Source organism: Prionailurus bengalensis, chromosome D3 (genome assembly GCF_016509475.1).
Source record: "Prionailurus bengalensis isolate Pbe53 chromosome D3, Fcat_Pben_1.1_paternal_pri, whole genome shotgun sequence".
NCBI lineage: Eukaryota > Metazoa > Chordata > Mammalia > Carnivora > Felidae > Prionailurus > Prionailurus bengalensis.
In genome coordinates, this window is record NC_057356.1 from 30847127 (window position 1) to 30870379 (window position 23253).

Genomic DNA, 23253 nt, shown 5'->3' on the forward strand with positions numbered 1-23253 from the left:
GATTTACTTTCCCCAGGACAACCTTACAATATGGCAGGTGGCTTCCTACATACTCAGGTGAAGGGGAATTAAGCTCCACTTCTTGAGGGGGAAAGTATAAAGAATCTGTGACTTTTAAAACCATCATCTTGGCGAAGGCAAATTTTATACATTTCATAAAACTACCTGTGTCCAACTATCTGAAAACTAAATCAGTAAAAATTCCACAAGCTCTCACCAGAAGCAGACTTCTCAAAATCATTCAACTATTATCTATCTACTCAGCCCTTTCTAATTAAGGGAAATTGAACCCTTCTGCTGTCATAATTCACTTCCAACACCTTGAAAATATTGGGAGTCTCTAGAACTACCACTCCTGTGAGTTCTACCTTTGAAATGGAAGTAATAACACATTTTCATAGTCAGTTTTGGGGATGACACATCAATACTCTTGCCATTACCCCATAAGTTGTAGGGTCAGTCAGTGACCCAGAAAGACAAACAGTGGAATAGAAAGAACCTAAACATCTCATTAATTCATTGAATCCATCCACTACCTCCAAATCAAAGAAGGGTAGTTATGTGCTTTCCTGTTTCTACACATGGCTTTCATTTTTTTTACTTATTTTCTTATTTTAATTTTTCTCACACACAGTTGGATTCATGATAAAGGTGGGGAATGGAAAGGACAGATGACAAAGGATGATTATTTTTATCTCTGGGCTTAAAATTCCACTAAAGATTTTTTTCATAGAGAAGTTAATATGAGGGTCCAGAAAATTGCTTTTTTAAAATTACTACACCATCGTATTTCGTTGAAGCAATAGAGCTTTCTGAAAGAAAATGTGACTTAGTTTTTACTTTGTAGAGTATTTTGCAACTAATGTTGCTGTATATTCTTTAGGTGGTCAGGTGGTTTTACCTTGTACCTCCAACAAGTACTCCAAAGAAGAAAAGATTCTGAAGAATCAGTCAAGTTTTCTGTCTGGTCCAAGTAACACCCCTGTCTTAACCACTAGCAGGAGAAATGAAGCATATTATCAATCTATATGAAAACATCAATGACACAACAAGAAATAATTCAGACTGCCCTCATGTGGTTTTGCCAGAAGAGATATTTTTCACAATATCCATCATCGGAGTTTTGGAAAATCTGATGGTCCTTCTGGCTGTGATGAAGAATAAGAATCTTCAGTCACCCATGTACTTTTTCATTTGCAGCTTGGCCATTTCTGATATGTTGGGCAGCCTATATAAGATCCTGGAAAATATCCTGATCATGTTCAGAAACATGGGTTATCTCAAGCCTCGTGGTAATTTTGAAACCACAGCAGATGACATCATCGACTCCCTGTTTATCCTCTCCCTCCTTGGCTCCATTTTCAGCCTGTCTGTGATAGCTGTTGACCGCTACCTCACAATCTTCCATGCTCTACAGTACCACAGCATTGTGACCATGCGCCGTGCCATTGTCGTCCTGATGGTCATCTGGGCGAGCTGCACAGGCAGCGCCATTACCATGGTGATCTTCTCCCATCACATCCCCACAGTGATCACCTTCACATCGCTATTTCCTCTGATGTTGGTCTTTATCCTGTGCCTCTATGTGCACATGTTTTTGCTTGCTCGGTCCCATGCCAGGAAGATCTTGACCCTTCCCAGAGCCAACATGAAAGGGGCCATCACACTGACCATCCTACTTGGGGTCTTCATCTTCTGTTGGGCCCCCTTTGTCCTTCACATCCTGTTAATGACGTTTTGCCCAAATAACCCTTACTGTGCCTGCTACATGTCCCTCTTCCAGGTGAATGGCATGTTGATCATGTGCAATGCAGTCATTGACCCCTTTATATATGCCTTCCGGAGCCAAGAGCTCAGGGATGCATTTAAAAAGATGATCCTCTGTAGCAAGTACTGGTAGAATTATTAGTCCCTGATTTTAGAAACCATGGAGATAATATTGTCAAGGGACAGAATATCATGACATACCAACAAATGCTAATGCTTTCCAACTGTCCTTTCCTTCCCTAATGTGCATGAGGATTATCCCACAGACTAGTGTTTGTAATAGCTTAACCCTATGTGAAGTCTTGTAAGTACAACTTTTATAACTAAGGAGATAAAATAGTATATTAAAAAAATGTACAGAATACAAAGCACAGACAGTAGTACAAATTTGAGAGCTTTGCACTAAGGCAAAAACTTGTTCTTCTATAGCTATCTATCAAGTCTGTTTCTGGGGTGGCCTTTCTGGCCTGGAGACCATTGTAATCAATTTCTAGAAGTTAAAGTACAAGGAAAAATACTCAGGGCACAAGCTTCAATATCTTTGTAAGTCAAAGATGCCAATAAATTACTGCAGTTGAATTTGCCTATCATGCACTACCACACAGAATCCCTGCTCTCCCTTTCTCCCTCCCTCCCTCCCTCCCTCCCTCCCTCCCTCCTGCCTGCCTGCTTTACTGTATGCCATCTCAAATTTTTTGGAAGCAGGCATGGTATAAATTATAAATGTCAAATAAGCAACTTTGAGTCTTCAATAATAAAGGAACCTTCTCTGTTAGTCTTCTTTACTCATGTAGTATACCACTGTACCACTGGCCTTAAAGTCCTTTCCTCGTTAAAACTCCTCATGCTTTAGAAGCATGAATTTCAGAGGAAGAAATAAAAATTTAATCCACTTGTTTCCTATATGGAAACAAAGGCCAGAAGAAAATTGTGACTATTTGAAGAAAGTATAACCAGTCTTTTTGTATTTGTTGGAACATTAGGGGTAAAGGAAAAGAGACCCCAAGCCCCAATATATATTTTGGAGTGTGTGTGTGTGTGTGTGTGTGTGTGCATGTGTGGGTGTTCACTATTCTTTGGAACTATGGGGGAAACAAAAACAAAACACCACTTCAAGAACAGCCCTATTATTGAGACCCAAGCCAGAGACTGATGAAAAACATTTTACCTCCTGCCACAGATAAGTCTAAGAGGCAGATCCAGTCACTGGAAAACTTCATCCTACCATCAGCCACAGGAAAGATGCTAGACATTGAAAAGTGGCACCCTAGTGACAGTATAGAAAAAAATTAGTAAGTTCATCCATTTTTAATAGTTAAAGATAAAGCTTAAAAAAGAAGCAAATTCTGACCATAAATCCTCACTAAGTTGGAGAGTAACTTAAAGGGATGAATGATGATAGGAAAGAAGTAAGGTCTTTAATCCACAGAGCAGGGCTGCTTGGAACACAATGAGAGTGGTTGTGTCTTCTGGAAGAGGAAATACTTGACCCTCAAGGGAATTTTCCTTGAGCTGTCAAGAGAAGAAGCCAGCCACAAACAGGACTGCTGGTCTGGTAGTGGGTTTGACATCAGATGGGGGTAAGCACACGAACTTAAGAAGCAAAGCAGGAAGTACGTAGTTAAAGGGAAGATGGCAGCTGGCACGGTGTACATCACAGATTGAAGATGGAACCCAAAGTATGTCTTGCCTTCTGTGTTCTGTGTTCCTTCCTTGGTTACATCTCACCAAATGCACAATATTATTCTAATGGATGCTAACCTGGATTTAAGTTTTTAAGTACATGTAAGTTTATTTTTCATAAAATCTAAAGCACAGCTTATAAATGATTTTTAAATGTTATTTCCACCGAAGAATAATGTATAAACATCTTTTCTGTGATTAAATTGAGTATTCTCAATAAAATGTAAACTTTCTTTGATGCTGTGCTATTCTATGATGCTGTTGGGGTGAGTAGTGTAACTTAACACCTGTCATAAAAGGTCCCAAACTGCCATGCTTGTTGAAATCTGCATTTGTTTCCATCCCCTCATCACTCCCAAGCTGTCAGTTGTCACATCTGTTGTCAGAGGAAATCACCTAGAAATTCCACCTCGCACTGCCTTTCATTTGTTGCATTTAATCTGAGAAACAAAATCAAGAAGGTTATTCTAATAGTGTATAAAACAAAAATAAAGACTGAGTGCCAAGTCAAAGATATTTCCAATTCTAGGTCCTTAGCTATATTCAAATCAGTTCAAAGTCTTTAATACTAATAATTACTGAAAAAAGTGTGGTTCCCTACCTGTACCTTCATATGTAATTCAAACAAAAGCAGTATTAAGCCTCACACATCTGAGTTAAGGAAGATCAACAAGGCTCAGATTTTTCCCATGATGATCACTTCAATTTTTTTATCAAAATAGCACATTTTAAAACTGTTTTGCTGATGCCATAAGCATGTGTACAGTTTTATTGATAATCTAGCCTTGGACGAGACAGCTAAGATTAGATAAAGGATGAAGTACGATAGCAGACTTGATGTCCTCTTTTTTTTCATCTCTTTGCCTTTCTTTTTGTTGTTCATGTTATTTTTATTTTTTAGGCTTTTTATATAGAAGTATAATTTACATAAAATGTTATATTATTTTCAGGTGTACAATATAGTGATTTGACAATTCTATACATTATTCAGCACTCACTAAGATAAATATGGTCATCATATGTCACCATACAACCTTACTACAATATTATTGACTCTATCCCCTATGGTATACTTTTCATCTCTGTGACTTATATTTATTTTAAAACTGGAAGTTTGGACTTCTTAAGCTATTTTATCTATTTTGTCCATTCACCCTCCCACCTCTCCTCTGACAACCACCAGTTTGTTCTCTGTATTTAAGAGTCTGTTTAGTTTTTTGTTTGTTCATTTGTTTTCTTGTTTTAGATTCCACAATAAGTGAAATCATATGGTATTTGTCTTTCTTTTTCTGACTTGTTTCACTTACTCTCTAAGTTCCTATAGTACTTTTGAGCCCTCTCTAGTTGTTGGAGAAGTGGATAAAGTACACCAAAGATGGCTGATTGAACTAAAACAAACTCTGGTGTGTCTAGCTTAGAGACCCCTCTTCCAGTTTCTTCTTCCTTTGTTTGTTGTGTGTGCAAAAACCCCCACAGATATGGAGGCTGTCAGCTATAAGTTACCCTCTCCACTTACAGTCCGGGCTCAGACTTTGGAGAAACAGTCTCCTCTGAGCCCGCCGGTGTTAAATAAATCTCCAACCCACCAAGATCTCCGAGTGCCACTTGGTTTTTCCACCAGCATTCCAGCCTGGTTCCATAACATAGTAAAAAAGGAGGGAAGTTTCCTCTTCCTCTCCCTCACTTTCCCATTACTATGTTATGGTCTGTTTGTTTTCCCTCAAAATTCAGAGTTGAAACCTAAACCCCAAAGGTGGTGGTATTTGGATGTGGGGCCTTTGGAAAGTGATTAGGTCATGAAGGTAAAGCCTTCATGAATGGGATTAGTGTCCTTATAAAAGAGACCCCAGAGAGATCCTTCATCCTTTCTACCATATGAGAACACAGCAAGAGAAGTCATCAGCTGTGAACCAGTCTGACCATGCTGGCATCCTGATCTTAGACTTCCAGCCTCCAGAACTGTGAGGAATAAACTTCTGTTGTTCATAAGCTACACAGCCTATGACATGTTGTTATAGCAGCCTGCAAAGACTAAGACACCCATTTAGTCATGGACAGATATGAGTAGGTAGTTCAATAAACACCCCATTCTTTCATCCACACATTTACTGGACTGAGGATGGAAAGGGACTGAGAGCAGCCAAAGAGCACCCCCAGATCATCTGTTTAAGAGCTGTCAAATCAATAAATCATGAACAATTGTCAGAGTTGATGTTTCCTGGGCTGTGTGGAGATCTAGGAATTAAAAGCAGTGACAACAGTACCTATGTACTACTGAACAATTACAATAAACCAGGTATTATTCTAAAAGCTTTGCATGCCTTAGTCCTCACAACAATCCTAAGAATAGGTACTATTATACCTTCACTTTCTTCTTCTTCTTCTTCTTCTTCTTCTTCTTCTTCTTTCTAGTGAATAAGCTGAGGTTCTGAGATATTAAGTACCTTCTGATTCAGCAGACTCTGAAGTAATCTTCATGATCCTTGCCTCCTGGTGTTTCACATCATATAACCCCTGTCCCTTGAGTATAGTTGGGACTGTGATTCGCTTCTAACTCATAGAATGTGGCAAATGTGATGGGACATCACTCTCATGATTATATTACATTATATAAAACGTCATCTTGCTACAGGCTGGCTTGAGTAAACTGACATTTGGAAAACCTCAGGTAGTAAGGAATTACAGGCAGTCTCTGGGAGCTGGGCAAAAAACCAGAAGTTCTGAGTCCTGAATGCTGCTGACAGCCACATGAGTCTGGAACCAGCCCTTCAGCATCAGATGAGAATGCAGCACAGCTCAGACCTTGGTTTTAGCCTTGTGAGATACTGAGCAGAGGTTCCAGCCAAGCCATGTACAGTTTTATGAGGCATGGAAACTGGAAGATAACAAATGTGTGTTGTTTTAAACTAATTTTGTGGCAATTTGTTATGCAGCTATGGAAAATGAATATACTTACCCAAATCAAAACAGTGCATGGCAGAGTCAAAAGTCAACTTCCAGGCTGCCACCTACCCCAGAGCTCTGTAATTATGATGCCTCACACACAAACAAATGGCCATATCATGGCATAGTGACTGTTCACTTTGTCTCATTCTACACCAAGACAGGCAAGGTGGGAGCACCTGAGCCTACTGCTCCACCTCACTGGGCACTTAAACACTAAAGTGAGGATGTCACTCAGAAAGAAGGACCCCATTGTTCCCACTCACCTCCAGAGATACTGGCTCAGGGATTTTGCCTGAGGGGAGAAGTAGGCTCCAAAACAAATAGCTCCTAATATCTTTTCAAAGTAGCAGACTTCATTTTCAATAGTGTGGATAAGTTCCCGTACTCTTGAAAACAGTAGAGGTTTGGCAAAAAGCAATTGTGAGAACAATAGATACATTGAAGGTATAGGTGAGTATATATGCTGGGAAGTTTGCTGAAAGAAGTGGGGCAGCAGTGGGAGCCCTCTTAGGGTCAGAACAAATCTCAATCACTGACCTTGAAACTTTCCCTATAAGCGATCCCAAATTTAGTTAGATTAGTTTTTGGAGCAATTTATGCCACAGGACATTGTGGAAAACAACAGAGTCAGCAATTAGTGGTGATTATCAGCTGGATATGGCCAGGGAAAGAGCCATCAAATAGCCCTGTCCAAACCATCATCATTCCAAGGCAAACCCAAAACTATATCTCCTGAGGGTGATGAGGAAGCATAAGGCAAGCTGACACCCCACAAATTCCCCCTTGGGTGGGATATGTATGATATTCCTAAGGCACTCCAGACTGTCCAAGAACAAAGGAAAGGGAAAAACAAATGGTTAACCTATAGAGATCACAGTCATGCAGGAAATGAGTCTTCATCCCTTTGCAACTATGTTAATGATTTATAAGAAAAAAGGCAATCTCCAGAAAACTATAGATTCAGTTTCCTGGAGCCCTAATATCACCCCCCCTCCTCCATAGTGATGTGGGGGACAAAGGCAAGAAGAAAATGTAAATAAAATTAAATTTCTTTATAAACTGCAGCACATTGACAAATACGTGAAGCAGGCAGAGTTGACATTTCTCCAGAACTCCCTACTGTCTTAATGTTAATGCTTTGCTAAAGGGAAAACCAACCTTAGCTTGACAATAACAAGGCCTCCAGTATCTTATGAGTCCTCTTTAGAATATGAAAGTTCTTTTGGAAACTTCCTTATTGCCTTTACCTCCTGTAACTCCATATTCTATAATCAGTCATTCCTCACAACCTCAGTGTAGCGCTTTCTATCTACAGGTCCTGTCCTGATGCTTTAATAAAAACACCTTTTTGCACCAACGACATCTCAAGAATTCTTTTTTGGTCATCAGTTCTGGACTCTCACCACCACTCCAAAACTGCAACAAGGGGAATGTCAGAGGCATAATACTGCATCATACTGCAGGGTGAAATAATTCAGCCAGTCACTAAACAAATAAATAGGCAACTAAAAATAGCAAGCCCTAGAAGGGGAAAAGGGAACCAGGACCCAGAGTTGTTACATTATATTACCTAAAATGCCCAGTTCCCAGTAAAAAATTACAAGACATGCAAAAAACACAGGAAAGTATGATCCATATGCCAAGGGGAGAAAAGCTGGCAATAGAAACTGCCTGTGAGAGCAACCAGATGTCTAACAAAGATGCCAAAGTAGTTATAAACATGTTCAAAAAATTAAAGAAAACTATGATTAAAGAAGAGAAAGTATGATGGCAATGTCACTTCAAAAACAGACTATCAATAAAAAGATATAAATTATTTTTAAATGCAAATTATAGAGATTAAAGTGCAACAACTGGACAATTTAAAGAGAATGCAGAAGTGAGACCACAGAAATAATGGAGTAGTGAGCTCCAAGATTTGGTCTTTTCACTGAAGCAAAAACTGACTACATAAAATTTTCTGAACTCTAGAATCTAACCAAACACAGCAACCAGGAAAGTGTTTAATAAAGAAAGAAGCAACTAAATTTCTGTAAGAAAACATATGGCATCTTTTTTTCAGTTTTATTGACATTTGGTTGATGTGCAACACTGTATAAGTTCAAGAGGTACAACAGAATGATTTGACATATATATTGTAACATGATCACCACAATAAGTTTTGTTAACAACCATCACCTCATATAATTACAAAAAAAAATTGCTTTCCTTGTAATGAGAACTTTTAGGACTTACTCTTTTACTCTTTTAGTAACTTTCAAATATACTATATAGCAGTGATGTGGTTTGTAGTGTTGAAGTTCAGAGCCGACAGCTAAGAAAGAGTTCTTGAGACATCTTTGGTGCAAAAAGTTGATTTTATTAAAGCATGGGGACAGGACCCCATGATGCACTGGGGTTGTGAGGAGTGACTGATTATAAAAGATTTTCTATCCTATGTGTGGAGGGTAATGTTAGGGCTTCAGGAAATTGAGTCTATAGGTTTCTGGAAATTTTGCTATTCATAAAATTGCGTTTTTCCTTATAAATCATTAACACAGTTGTAAATTAATGGAGACTCATATCCTGCATGACTGTGATCTGTATCAGTTAACCATTTGTTTTTCCTTTTTCTTTGTTCTTGGACAGCCAGAAGTACCTGAGGAATGTCACACATATCCCATCTGGGGTTACAGGTGAGGGTTGTTAGCTTGTGCTTTGTCCTCAGCTTGCCTTTGTTTCCCACATCAGCAGTGTTAACTATAGTCATTATGTTGTACATTGCATCCCAGTAATTATTTATCTCATAACTGGAATTTTCCACCTTTTGACCACCTTCATCCAATTCTACCTCCCCATGGTGGCATTTTTATTACTTGCCTACCATCCCCAAACTTCCAACTTGCTAGTGACCATGGAAATGAAGACCCACATTCCTTGTGTGGCTTGCTGCTGCTGGAGGGAAATGTGGACTTTGTTCTCAAAAATTAAGGCTGTGTGTTTTGCAGTGTCTGGTAGTTTCTCAAGGGACCAGTACAGAAGGTAACTTTTTACCTGCTTTGAGTTAGAGCAAGGTCCTAGAAAATACCCAGTGAAAGCATACACTATCCATAACCACCAGGGAAGAGATGAAGGACAGGGCAAAGAGCAAACATGGCTCTTGGAAATAGTAATATCACAAAAAAGACTTTGCCTGGCAGTACCCAAACTTCCAGCCTCCAGGTTTACATGACATGAGATTAGGGTTGAAGTTCAAGTCAGGTATTTGTAACTGTATGTTTTGGTACTCAGTACTAGCAAAATCTAACACCTACTTAAAAATTATTAATATAACTCTTAATTACTGAGCTTAAGTTGGCTCATTTCCTCTTAGCAATAATAACTTTTTAGTGCCTAATGGCTTAATAAATATCCAAATTTATCTGTGAGCAGGAGTAATAGATGAAGTTTAGGAGAAAGTGTCCCAGGCAAAAAAAAAAAAAAAATCACATGCAGAGGTCTAAAGGCAACCCCACATTGACACAGGAGAAGTCTCCACAGAGAGGAGGACACCCTCCACCCAGGAGTACAGAAGTACTAGCACATCTGCTGAGTTTTCTATTACATCTAAAGAGCTATGCTTTACTGATGTAAAATAGGATTCGTAATAAGATTTGTACATAGCAAATACATACTCAAAATGTACAACTGGCAAAAACATACAGAACAGTATTTTATTGACAAGGGTTCATGATTAAAAGAATTTGGACACTAGAAGAAAGAGTACAGAGGTGGAGGCAAAGTACAGCAGGCAAAAGACAGAGTAATAACCAACAGCCTTCCAACCATTTTAAAGTTGTGTTTTATCTAAAGGGTAATTGGATGTAACTGAAGACATTTTAACCAGGGAGTGAGTGGCATGACAAAAGTTTTCATTTTAGAAACATCTCCGGCACTTGTGTGGATCATGAATTAAACAACGCAAAGCAGGGATCATCTAGATACTGTTTTTGTTCTTTGGGCAAGAGATGATGGTGGTCTGGATCACTAATGGAGAGTAGGAGGCGCAGGAATTCAGTCTTGAGGTAGATTGGACAGACATGCCCAAAGCTTAGATGTGGAAAGGGGTATAAAGCAACTTGAGATGGCTCTGGGTCTGATTGGGCTGTAGAGAGGGCATTACAGACAGAGATGGAGAATGGAAGACGAGAAGTGTGTTGTGAGGTGCCCAGGAAACAGCATAGATTTCAATTAGGGAGTTGGCATTTTGAGTGAGGAGCACAGGGAGGCCTAAGCAAGATTAACTTGGGAGTCAATAGCAGACCAGGTGATAAAGGAAGCCATGTGAGTGAATGGCACATTGAGGGGGAAGTATACAGAGAGCCAGGTGTGGGAACCAAATTTGGAAAACTGCTAGATCCAGGGAAAGGCTTCCAAAGCTGCCTGTGTTTAGGGCTGCTGATGAGGCTTTTGTCTCTGCCGAGTGAGCAGATTCCCTCTCCTGGGATCTGCCTCTTACTTCTTATGCTCAGAGTCTCACAAGGTTGGTTGTGCAAACTGTTCTTTCATGTTCTCTCCATGAGAATCCACCACCAGCGCTGGAGAGGATGGCTGGTGTCATTCCATTTCCTTTGCTCACCTCAGTTTCCTCTTTTAGATTCCTATGGGAAAAAAAAATTCCTCCTTCTCTTTTAAACCAAAAGAGAAGCCCTTAAGAATATAAAGTAATGAAAATGCCATATTCTCAGGAATCCCCTGACCCACCTACCCCATAGAAGGCCCAATTATGGGTTCAGCTCTGATATGCTGCTTTCTGCATATTAAATATTCCTTGGTAAGAAATACAGCACACTACACTGCTTCATCACTGCCACCTCATAGCCTCATGAGGCACAGGAGCACTGAGTACCATTTTCTTCCATGACAACAACAACACAACAAATTAAACCTTTTCCATTTTATAGGATACATTGCGGTGCAGTAGGAAATACACTTTGGCTGAAGCAGGAGATCTAGATTCTTGCCCTAGTTATAGTAAGTTAGCAACTACATACCTTTTGGTAATTCCTTCATTTTACCTGCACTTGCTGTAATGAGAGAGTTTATAAGGCCAGTTAATGAGAGTTTATGAGGTTTTTCAAAATTCAGGTGGAGTTCTGCAAGCCCTCAGGGACCAGGGAGTGACAAAGCTCTGAGCAGGAGGGACCCGGACTCATCATCCCTGCTATTCAGAATGGTATGAGATACCTCTAGTTCTTGAGGTCTTGATTAATCTTTTCCTAATATTCTTAGCTATAATTACCATGATTTTTATTATGAGATATTGAGAAAGAGAGAAGTCCAATACATCTTGACAGTGACATTAGAAGCCAGCAGACAGAAAAATCAAAGTTTCCCAAGTGCAGTTAGGCTTTAGTACCATTTACCCCTTATATTTTGCTCCTTTGCTGAACTCAGAGTCTACATACACAGACAGGTAACAGGGATATTTTAATGGCTCTTGGAAATGGTAATATCACAAGAAAGACTTTGCCTGACAGTTCCCAATCCTCCAGTATCAAGTTAACATGAGAAGAATTGAACAGGCCTTTACCAAAGGAAAGGTTCATGGAGGTTCATGGAGGAAAAAGTGCCTGCAGCAGCAAAAATGAAGGCAAAGCAGCCCAGCTGTGAGCTGCAGGCAGTGCCCATGCCTGTGGACTCAGCCAGCAGTTTTCCACATGGCAGTGCAGGTGCACAGCAAGGCTTTCAGATACTCAGGTTATGTAGAGGAAATACCTTTTATGTGCTCATTCATTTCTTTCTATGTTTCATGCTGCCCTTCATGTTAAAAAGTAACAATGCTGTCCCAGGAGCCAAAGGGTATGCCTGTATATATCGTGCATGATTTTCTAGGGGCCTGTGTCACAAAGGCAGCCGAAGCTCTACTGCTCTTGGAGAGAAAACATTTACAAATTTTGTGTCCCTGGCACAAGGCTCAAGCCAACTGGATTTAATAAGCTAGACACTGGTCCAGTAGACAAGCTAGGTGAATTTCATTGAGAACATGTCTAATTCTGACTTTTATTAAAAAGAAAGAACAGCTGAAAGTCACAATTTCAGAAGCAAGTAATATTTATTTTATTCCTTTGGGTTAAAATTACCACCCATACCACCAATTTCTGCATATTAAATATTCCTTGGTAAGAAATACAGCACACTGTCTCTAAGTCTCAGTCTCTGAGCTGAGACTCAGAGGGATGTAACTGACATGGTCTAGCTAATAAATTCATTCAAGAACATCCTAGCTTATTGCTCCACAAAAATATTCTGAATGTGGTGAAGCTAATTTTAAGATCTTGGAAGGATGCTTGTATTAATTTACTAACAGTGTTTGTATGCATGCAGATGTAAGAAAACATGTATAAAATAAAACTGTATAAATATTATGGAATATCTCAAACAAAATGGACCTGTTTGAGCATCATTTTGTAAAAAGTGTTCTTACCTTACCCATTCAGTTGAGGCACTGGCATTTAGTGAAACCACCTTGTTCAGACACTGCGGTCTCCATCCATTTCTTCATCAACATTTGTTAATATCTAACATTCTTAATATAACAGATATGGCACATTACAAATAATATTTGGATGCATTTCTAGTAAGATTTTTGTAATTATTCATTAACCCATCTTCAGGATAGTGGTGAAATATTAGGATTATCTGACATTTCATTGCTCTGTCCACACCCTCACCTTTCTTTCTGTACCTGGTGCTCTTCTGGTGCATTCAGACCTCCCACAATGGGACACATCAGACATGTCACTCCTTTACATCTCAACTGATATTTTATGCACAGAGATTTTGGCTCCTCTCTGTTTGCATCTGCTCAAAGTACAGTTTTTAAAATTCAGAGACCACTACCCCAACTTAGCAAATTTCTAATATATCTACTGCTCAAATTACTTCTAATCTTTTTGCCAAATAACGATTTTCTAAAATGCTAGTGATTAATTCCCTTTCAAAGGAGATGAATTCTGCCAAATGCTCCTACTGAGTGCCTTCCTTCTATGAATGTCTGAAACCTATGACAATATAGTATTTTGAGATTTAATGGTTTCATACCAGTACCTCAAAGGGAAAATGCAATGACATGAATAATTCAAAATAGCACCCATATTTGATTTGAAATACGTTGTGCAATTTTATTCCAACAATAACCTAGCTGCTGCCTTAACTAATTTGGTACTAAAGCCAATATTAAATTAATTTTCACACTTTGACCATAATAAAGCCTTTTATCTTCTCACTCCTATACATATTTATTCAAATTCAGTTAACATCTCTCTCTGGGTGTGTCTATTTTGAAATTCTTTTTCTACAAGTGATATGGGGAGAGGCAGAAATGCAAATCTTTCTGAGCATGGGAGTTAATCAACATTACAGATACGCTGGGGTCCACTTCACTCCTCCCTGCCCTTTTCTGCTCTCCCGGAGCCAACTACCAGGGGTTCTGCATTGCAAGACTCCAAGAAGCACCATTCCTGTTACATTGAATGGGAGTTCCACTGCAAATGAAGTCATGTGAATGGTGCTTCTTGAAGTTGTGCAAGACAGTGCAGACTTTTATTCCATTAATACTTTTGTATTGTTTCACTTTTTACAAATGTTGTATCAATAGTAACATAGTAAACATATTTTTCAGTAACTTTTTTTGTTTGTATTAATACCAGTAGGTATAGATCATTCACTTCACCGCTGTATTTTATTCCATTGTATGAATAAAACATAATTTGTCTATTATCCTATTGCTTTATATTTAGGTTGCCTCAAATTGTTCACTATTATGAGAAATGCTTCTATAAATATTGCTGTGTAAGTCTGCTTGTGAACATGTAAGAGTTCTTCTGGAGCACACAGGGTGGGCTCACTTTAAATTAACTGGAAAATGCAAATTTATTTTCCAAAATGATTGTGTCAAGTTCTAATTCCACCAGCAATGCATGAAAATTCCTGTTTGCCTGTATCTTCATCAATTCATGGTATCTTCAGACTTTCATCAGTTTGACTGGTATCAAATGTCTATCCTGATGACTAATAAGGTGGAGCAGATTTTCATGTTTGTTAACCATTTGTGTTTCATGAAATCTTACTGATGACACTCATTTTATTGGTTTGTCTTGGATTCTTTGGAATTTTTCTATGTAGACACCGATAAAATTTGCAAATACAGCTCTTATTCTTTTCTCCTCTTATTTCTCTGGCTAGGACCTCCAGTAAATTGGTGAAAAGAAGCAAAGATTGAGGAATTACTTATGCTTTTCTTAACTTTACTAGGAATGCTTTTAAAAATGTCACCAATATATTTATTTTTCAAAAATAACCTTTTATCAAATTGAAGATATTCTTCTTTTGCCTGGTTTCCTAACAGTATCTTTATCATTAATGAATGTTGAATCTTATATAATACTTTTTCAATATCTATCACATAATCATTTTTCCTCCTTTAATTTATTAATGTGGTATATTACATTAATATATTACCTAATACTGAGCTATATTTTCAAACTTTGACATGCATTATATCAATTATGGCCATATTTATAAAGTCAAAATATGTTGTTTGACCAAAGACTTATCCTTGAATTAGACTTATATATTCAAAATTATTTATAATGATATAATTTAATATATATTGCATGAACAAACTTTAACAAATTTTATGAGAAATGGGAGCAGTACCAAAAAACCAAAATTCAATATATGTGGCTTCCATAAGTATTCCCATTAAAATAACGGAAAGGAAGGAAAAAGAAGAAATTCTACATGTAATAATTAGTTGGCTACTTCTTTACATACATTTAGTGATGGTTTTTAATCTATTTTGTGCAGACCCATGTTTGCTACACATGAAGCAGTTTGAAGCTAGAAGAGATTTGTGAAGTTAGAAGCTAGATTTATGATATCAATCTCTTGTGGATATTACTATATGGTCATTAAAGAAATAGCAAGCAACTGTTATTTATTTTGCCAGTATGTGTTGCATATTTAAAATCTAACTATTCTTCAGAAAGTATTGCTGAGAAAGTAATCATTATTCTTCTCTGCAAATCTACATACATGCTCCCTTATTGACATAAGTGTAGTTTGTGTTATAATTGAAATTTTTGGTTGTATATTAAGTCTTTAGGAGCCCTTAAATATGTATATACACTCATGCAGTGAAAGTATAGCTTTCTTCACATTTCCTAATGTCTAAAGGTCAGACTTTAACCATGTTCCCAGAACTTTGCCCAAAATAGGGATTACAGAGGGCAGGAGACCCACAAAAGACTAAGTACACCCTCAAGAACAGTGCATTTCTCTTGATTTGGGGGGATTATTAATAAATTTACCTATTTTAATTCTTTAAGAAAGTTCTATGTTAGTAGAATGTATGCCACATGTGAGATGACAAATTCTAAGACCTCATAACATGTTAAGACTCTTTGTTTTATCTGTTCCTAATTTATCCTTCCCAATTTTCTAGCAGCCTAGCAGTCTGGGGGTTGTTGAATGGGGACAGAACATTATATGGCCTCTCCCAGCCCTTGCTGAAGAATGAAAACTTTCCCCACGCTTCTTTATAACAGCCTGCCTCTTTGATGATACTCAACTGAAAAGAGCTGGGGCACATGGAAAACTGTCCCAATACCAATAAAGCTAAAATGATCCAATAACTTCATAGAATATACCTAGAAGTGGTAAGAACTTCCTTTTTCAAATAGGAAAATACTGTCATGACAAGTGATAGAGTGATTCAGAATTCACACTACTGGGTTCAAATCCAGATCCATGTTTACTATTTATATAACCTTGGACAAGATATTTACTTTAATTAGATTTCATAATTCCACCAGTTATATAGGGACAGTAATGTTACCTACCTCAGAAGATTTTTTGTGAGAAATAAATAAGACAGCGCTTATTAATACTTAATAAGTGTTAATTGCTATTATTGTTGTTGTTTTTGTTGTTGTTATTTTCCTTCCTCCTCCAGTGTGAGAAGACAAGTAGGTAAAGCTTTTTAATTAATTAATTAATTATGTCTCTAAGAGAGAGAGCACAAGCAGGGGAGAGGGGCATAAGGAGAGAGAGAGAGAGAGACAGAGAGAGCATCTTAAGCAGGCTCCACGCTCAGCACAGAGCCTGATGTGGGGCTCAATCCCATGACCTTGGGACCATGAACTGAGCTGAAATCAAGAGTCAGGTGCTCAACCAACTGAGCCACCTGGTGCTACTGATAAAACTTTTTAACCACAGCATAAAAATGCTCTGCTTAGCTTAATGTTTCCTTGTCTGGTACTCTCACTATATACAGCCTTTTCTTTGCTCACCTTCCCCGTGCTTTTAAACTCTAACTCCAAATATGTAAAAGTACTTCTAATTTAAAAGCCCATCTCTACACTCATTCTAACAATAAGCAATAATTTAAGTCTAAAAAACCATGGTTTCAGCATAATGGCAAAACCACTTCTGCATGACCATGGCAAAGAAAAACCCAGTTCTAAAAATTTTGAGTGCTTTACTGAAAACTACTTGCATGCTTCTAAATATTGCCATGGCAGGTCTTTACTACAGCTCTAGATTTATAGATTATGTTATTATGAGTTTCACTAGTTTCTACTCCTAAAAACAATCCAAACAGGCACATTGATTAGTGCTTAAAAGTTCAGATTCTGGTGTCAGAGAGAGCTAGATTCATATCTGGGGAAGCCTGAGAAAATTATTTAAGTTCTTTGAAGCTTCATTTCTTTCATCTATAAAACTGAGTTAATACTCCCTCTTGATATGGCTACATAGTGATATAATGAGGATTTGATGAGGTAATGTCTTTAAAGCACTTAGCATAAAATACAACACATTTGTTGACTAGTACATAGTTAACAAATGACAGTATGGTTATTTATTATTATTTCTAACATTTCATATAATTAAACAGAGACTGAGGTTAAGCTATTAATTTTTAATCTTGGGCTGTGACCAAATATATTACAGAGGACATTCTGGAAGCATCATAAAAAAATATTTAAAAGAAAGTTCAGGTATAGTGGAACAAGCTCCTAAAAACCAGCTTTCTAGCAGATCGCTATAAACTCTGGATACAATGTTTAAATACATTAAAGACCATGAAAATTGAACAAAAAGCAGGCATGTTTTGGAGAGGAGTTTTACCTTGGAGGAGGACACTGACACGAATGAGTCCCCATTTCTTTGGTTTTGATCTGAAGGACATCAGTCTCAGTGTAGTGCAGGATGATTCAAATTCTTATGTAAAGCCTACCATCTTTCTGGCCTAAGGAACCAGTGAAGGGAGGTGTCATAGAGGAGATAAACCAGAAAAGACGGACCTCTAAATTTTAAGTATGAATCCTGCCCAAGCCTCGGTCTGACCCCTGAACCAAGCATATAGAGAAAAGACTGTACAGATTGCATATAAGGCTTAAAGAACTAAACAGGAATTTGAACTGCCAACACTACAGGCGATAAAGCATTTTCAGTTTGAGTCTAAGTGAGTTAACTGCATGCTAAACAAAATCATAAAAATCCTTTAGAAGAATATAATAAAAATCAAAGTCTCTACAACATAATATTCACAATTTCTAAGATCATGTCCAAAATAGATCAGCATATGAACTAGGAAAATTTACCCTTAAAAAATAGGAGAAAAACAACTTTATATCTTCCCTTACACTCACTGAGACCCCTATTCTAGAAGATGAGCCCTCCTGAGGCAACTCTAACTGGACGTGTTAAACAAAAACTGTACTTTCTAAGCTTCTGCTGGTTCTGTATGGTTAAGAATTAGATTCAGATAGAAAGTAAATTTACTTAGAAGATCATTATAATGGTCTATTTTATTGTTTATTGGTAATTTTGTTTTAACTTAAAAAAAAACTCAGGCAGGAAGAAGATTGAGCAAAAGAGAGCTAATAAGATCTTCACAACAAAGTTAACAACTATTTTGATTTTTCCAGCAGCAGCCCAAGGAAGAGGTGATCAGTCCAGGGCAAAGGTAATTAAGGGGAAAAGTTCAGGATTAGGAGGGTAAGAGTGGAACTTGACAAATCATAGCAGACAAGTTCTTAGGAGAAAGGGGGTCAGTAAGAAATTTCCTTTTATAACAAAGATGGTCAAGGCCTTTAAAAGCAGAGATCACTAATATACAATTTCAAGTAGTTTCTTATTCTGTAGCATGTGGTAAACTTCTCAGTTAGCCCAAATAATCCAGAAAAGCTCTACTAGTGAGGAAGGATTGAGAAGTCCACAAGAGCCAGAGCTCAGAAGGGGTAGCCACCAAAGGTCCGCAAATTCTCTGAAAAGCCTGAGAGCTTTTGATGTGTTGGACTTGCAACAGGATATGGAATGGGAAATCAGTGCTGTCTTATTAAATTCTGAGAGAAGGAAGATCCCCCAAAGCTGGAGAAATTAAAAGCACAGTTTATGAGAACATAAATTCCTACTGGAAAAAATATAATAGTTGCAAAACCAAAATACTTACTTTTTTTTTTTGCTTTAATAATATAAATGATGGTTTTAGTAGTGGGCTTTTCCCAATTTTCAATTTCATGTGATCTATGTAGAAAGAGCCTGTGATAGAAAACTTTATTTCTACTGAATTTTCAAAATCAAATATCTGCTTCTCAACCCTGACCACTAAGATACTAATGGTTATTGACCAGAATCCCCTGATGGTCTTCAAACCAGTCACCAATCATAGTCTTCTAACCCCAGCTACAAATAAATATATTGTATTTACTTTTCACCAAGACTTGGAAAAGAAATAAACATCTCAGGAAAACTCAACCATGGTTGCTATGTTTTTTAAACTAAATTCCTCATGGTACAATAAAAGTAAGAATTTATAAGGAAAACGTTCTCAATCATGAATTTTCTGGAGATACTTTCATGCTCTATGTTTTGAATTTTGATCTGAAATAAGAAACCCAGAATTCCAGAAACCACAGTCACCTGTTAACTAATAAGGTGAATAATTCTAAGAGGGCTTTGACTTGTAGTCTATTTTGCCAATTTTATACAAATATAGTTTTTTTTCCCTAAGATCTCTCATAAGAATGATAGTATTCATCTACAAAGCACACTGAAATCCTTACTTTGTAGGCATAGTCCTGTGAATGCAAAGTATCATTATAAATGATAAAGTAGTTCAGGGGTGCCTGGACGGCTCAGTTGGTTAAGCATCTGACTCTTAATTTTGGCTCAGGTCATGATCCAGGGTTGTGGGAACAAGCCCTGCATCAAGCTCTGTGATGTGGACCCTGCTTGGGATTCTCTCTCTCTCTCCTCTCTCTCTCTACTCCTCCACCACTTACGCGCTCTCTCTTGCTCTCTCTTAGATAAATAAATAAACTTTTAAAAAATAATAAAATAGTTAATACTGTAAACAAGGTCATTCCTGACCTTCTGCCATTTGACTTTACAATGAAAGTATCACCGTACTTTTTCCTCGTTTCTGTCTTTTCATTTCCCTTTCTGACCTATTAATGGACTTTAAACTTTAATATTTTAATGCTTCACAACCTGCCTCCAGGTTACTTAGCTCTAGGGATATCATCAACTAGACTCTTCTAAATACATAGGGACATCTAGATGAGTTTTCAATCATAATCCATTTGGGAGCAATGACAGTATTTGGTTCTCTGGACCAGTCTCAGAATTTATCCTTGCAACAACTTTGGTTATAAATGTAATGTACTTTCATCACCCAAAGTCAATTTCTTCCAGCAAATGGTTGGCTAAAGATCAAAGGTTCTAAAATTTGGTAATTTTCCTTAATTGGGGTTTCAGCCACATCACCAACAAATTTGAGCAATTGAAAATTGTCTTTTGAGAATTCATTTCAGGGAAAACAAAAGGAAAATAAATTTTCTTAAAATTACCCAGTGACTCAATAGAAGAAATGAGCTCGTCTTAAACAATTGTCAATAAATATAAGAATATTTTCTGAAGTTAACATAGAAAATTTTAGGTTGCAGAATGTGTAATTGTACCTGTGATCTTCTTAAACATTTTTATGCATGTAATCAGTGAAAAAGCTGCTGACCAGCAGACTCATGTTGTATGTGCTTAAAGAGTACTAAAATTTTACTCTTCTAAAGAAATAAATCAATAAAATTCTCTTTAATTTGGAGAAAGAAATTCAATCTTTTGTACTCAGTGTTTTCACTGAAGAATATTTCCAGTGAATCTGGGCTTGTGACTACTCCTTACCAATAGAATATGGCAGGAATGATGCTATATTATTTGTAAGACAAATCCTTCAAAGTAATAGCTCCTGTCTGGCCTACTCTTTATGGGGATAAAATCCACTGGAACCAGCCTCAGTGCTGTGAGGAAGTGCCAACTAGCCCATGTTGAAAGTCCACATAGAAGGCCTACATGAAAAGGAAATGAGGCCCTCAGCCAAAAGCCAGCATAAAGCACCAGACATGGGGCAAACCAACCTTCAGATAATTCCAGCTCAGCCTACCTGCCTGCCCAGACATCACTGAGCAGAGGCAAGCCAATCTTGTTATTTCTCATCTGAATTCCTGACCCACAGAATCCACGAACATAATAAATGGTAGTTTTACACTACTAATTTTGAAGATAATTTCTTAATTTTAAGTTAATTTATTTATTGTGAGAGAGAGATAGAAAAAGCAAGGACGGGGCAGAGAGAGAGGGAAAGAGAGAATTCCAAGCAGACTCCACACTCTCAGTGCAGAGGCTGATGTGGGGCTCAATCTCACAAACTGTGAGATCATGATCTGGGCTGAAAACAAGAGTCAGATGCTTAACCGACTGAGCCACCAGGCACCTCAGTTTAGAAATAATTTCTTATGCTACCATAATAACAGGAATAAGAGTGAAAAAGGCAGATATCAAAAAAAGGCACTGAAGAAGGATGCCAAGAGCTTGTGTCATGGAAGCCAGGGACACAATGAATAAGAATTCTTAGCAAAGAATTCTTTGAACAGAGGCCAAAGAGAGTGACAAATAGGGATTTTGCAAACAAAGTAAAAATGCCCCTTAGTGTCTGCTGGAGGAAAAACATACTCCAAGATTTTGAGGTATAATAGAAAGTAGGAAGTGGGGACTGTAACCAGAGGCAGAAGTTAAGATAGATTATTTATAGACAGAGGTAAATAGTTTCTATTTAGAAAGTTGGGGAGAAGTTGATGGTAAAAAGTTAAGTGGGCATATGAGGTGTGGAAGCAGAAGATAGTGGAAAGTACAAGACAGATGGGTCATAAAAAGGAGAGAAGACACTTCTTCCTCTGAGAAGAAAAAATGAGAAAAGGATGAGTAAATAATTTAAAAATATTTTGAGAAAGAAAAGAAGGAAATCAAAGGAATTTATTTCAAGTAGGCTTTTTCCCTCTAGCAAAATAAGAAATAAACTTATCTAGACAGATCAAGAAGGAAGGAAGTGAATGCTGGAGGATAATGTATATATTTTTTCTTATTGTCCTCATTGTTTAGTTTACTGTCCTAATATTTTTTCATTATTTCTGAAAAATACTAAAAAATACTAAAACCAATTAGCTGGTAGAGTCAAGCCACCAGTAATGATTTTTCAGAAGGCTTACTTCTGGGTTCCAGCTAAGTAATAAAATATTTTATTCCTTAGTTATACACTCTCTAGAAAATATATGTAACACACATACATTGATTGGAATATTATATAACAACTTTGTCTTTTCTCCTGTTTTAGTGTAAGGACAAGTTTTATTATTCATTAATTTAGAGTGGGCTATTGTTTCCCCATCTCCTTATTCTAGAGAGAATTTAATCCAAGGTTATAAAAGCAAAGTAAAAACTGTTTATTCATCTCTCTTCCTTTCTTTACCACCACCTACTTTAATTCCAATATGTCCATAAGAACAAACACTCTCAGGTGCCTCAATGGCTCAGTCAGTTAAGCACCGGACTTCAGCTCAGGTCATGATCCCACAGTTTGTGGGTTTAAGCTCTGACAGCTCAGAGCCTGGAGCCTGCTTCAGATTCTCTCTCTCTTTCTCTCTCTCTGTCTCTCTCTCTCCCTTCCCCTCCCCTCAAAAATAAACATTGAAAAAAAGAACAAACACTCACTGCTCCCCAAATTTGTGCAGACTACATCTTGCTTTCCTGATTCCAAATTTCCCTTTGGGAGAAGGCAGGAGTTATGAACAGCTCCATGCCTAGTGTCCCCACTTCTCCAGCCCTTTGCTCCTTATTTTGGTTTCTGCCATTCCTCTGCACTGCCTTTAACAAAACATCTTATGTGCCTCACTACAGCTGCATCAGAGCATCCTTTTGGAGGTCTTCAGCATTATATACCTTACATAAGAGAACAAGAAACAGTCACAAAACTTTCTGACTCAGATCAACCAAGAGAGAATTGGCAGTGAACTAATGCTTCTCAACTCACTCAGATCTGACTAATCAATGAATCAGCCAGTGATCCAGGATTTGTGACCAATTAACATGGCAAGACTAGTCTGAATATTTGTTGAGATGAGTGGGCTGAAATATGGCATTTTATTGTGAACTCCTAGTTTACCTGAATTTCCACTCAGTTGTGTTATGTCAGCTATCACTTCCAAGCCCCACCCTGTCTGCCACTTACCAATATCAGAGCACCTACACTTGAAAGAGTGATTAGTTTTATTTAAGCATATTATAACATTTAAGGATATTAGAAAATTTCAGATGGTCATAATAAATTCTAGTAACAAGTGAAATTTTGTCCCAAAATACACCTCCACCTACCTTCTTCACCCATTGCATGCCTTTACCATAGGATAATTATTTCCTTAAAAAGAGGTTACAAACACTCTTCTCAAAGCTAGAACAAGCAATCCTAAAATTTGGATGGAACGACAAAAGACCCCTAAT

General features: G+C 37.6%; 1 protein-coding gene across 1 annotated transcript; it reads left to right on the plus strand.

Annotated features, from left to right (window-relative positions):
• The first annotated feature begins 988 nt into the window (after nucleotides 1-988).
• Nucleotides 989-1909, plus strand: MC2R (melanocortin 2 receptor). The gene has a single exon (XM_043559402.1). The coding sequence runs from the start codon at nucleotides 1007-1009 to the stop codon at nucleotides 1898-1900; it is 894 nt and encodes a 297-aa protein (XP_043415337.1). The 5' UTR covers nucleotides 989-1006; the 3' UTR covers nucleotides 1901-1909.
• Nucleotides 1910-23253: the final 21344 nt, after the last annotated feature.

Coding starts and splice junctions, on each gene's coding strand:
- MC2R (XM_043559402.1), top strand. CDS start 1,007: ATGAAGCATATTATCAATCTATATGAAAACATCAATGACACAACAAGA.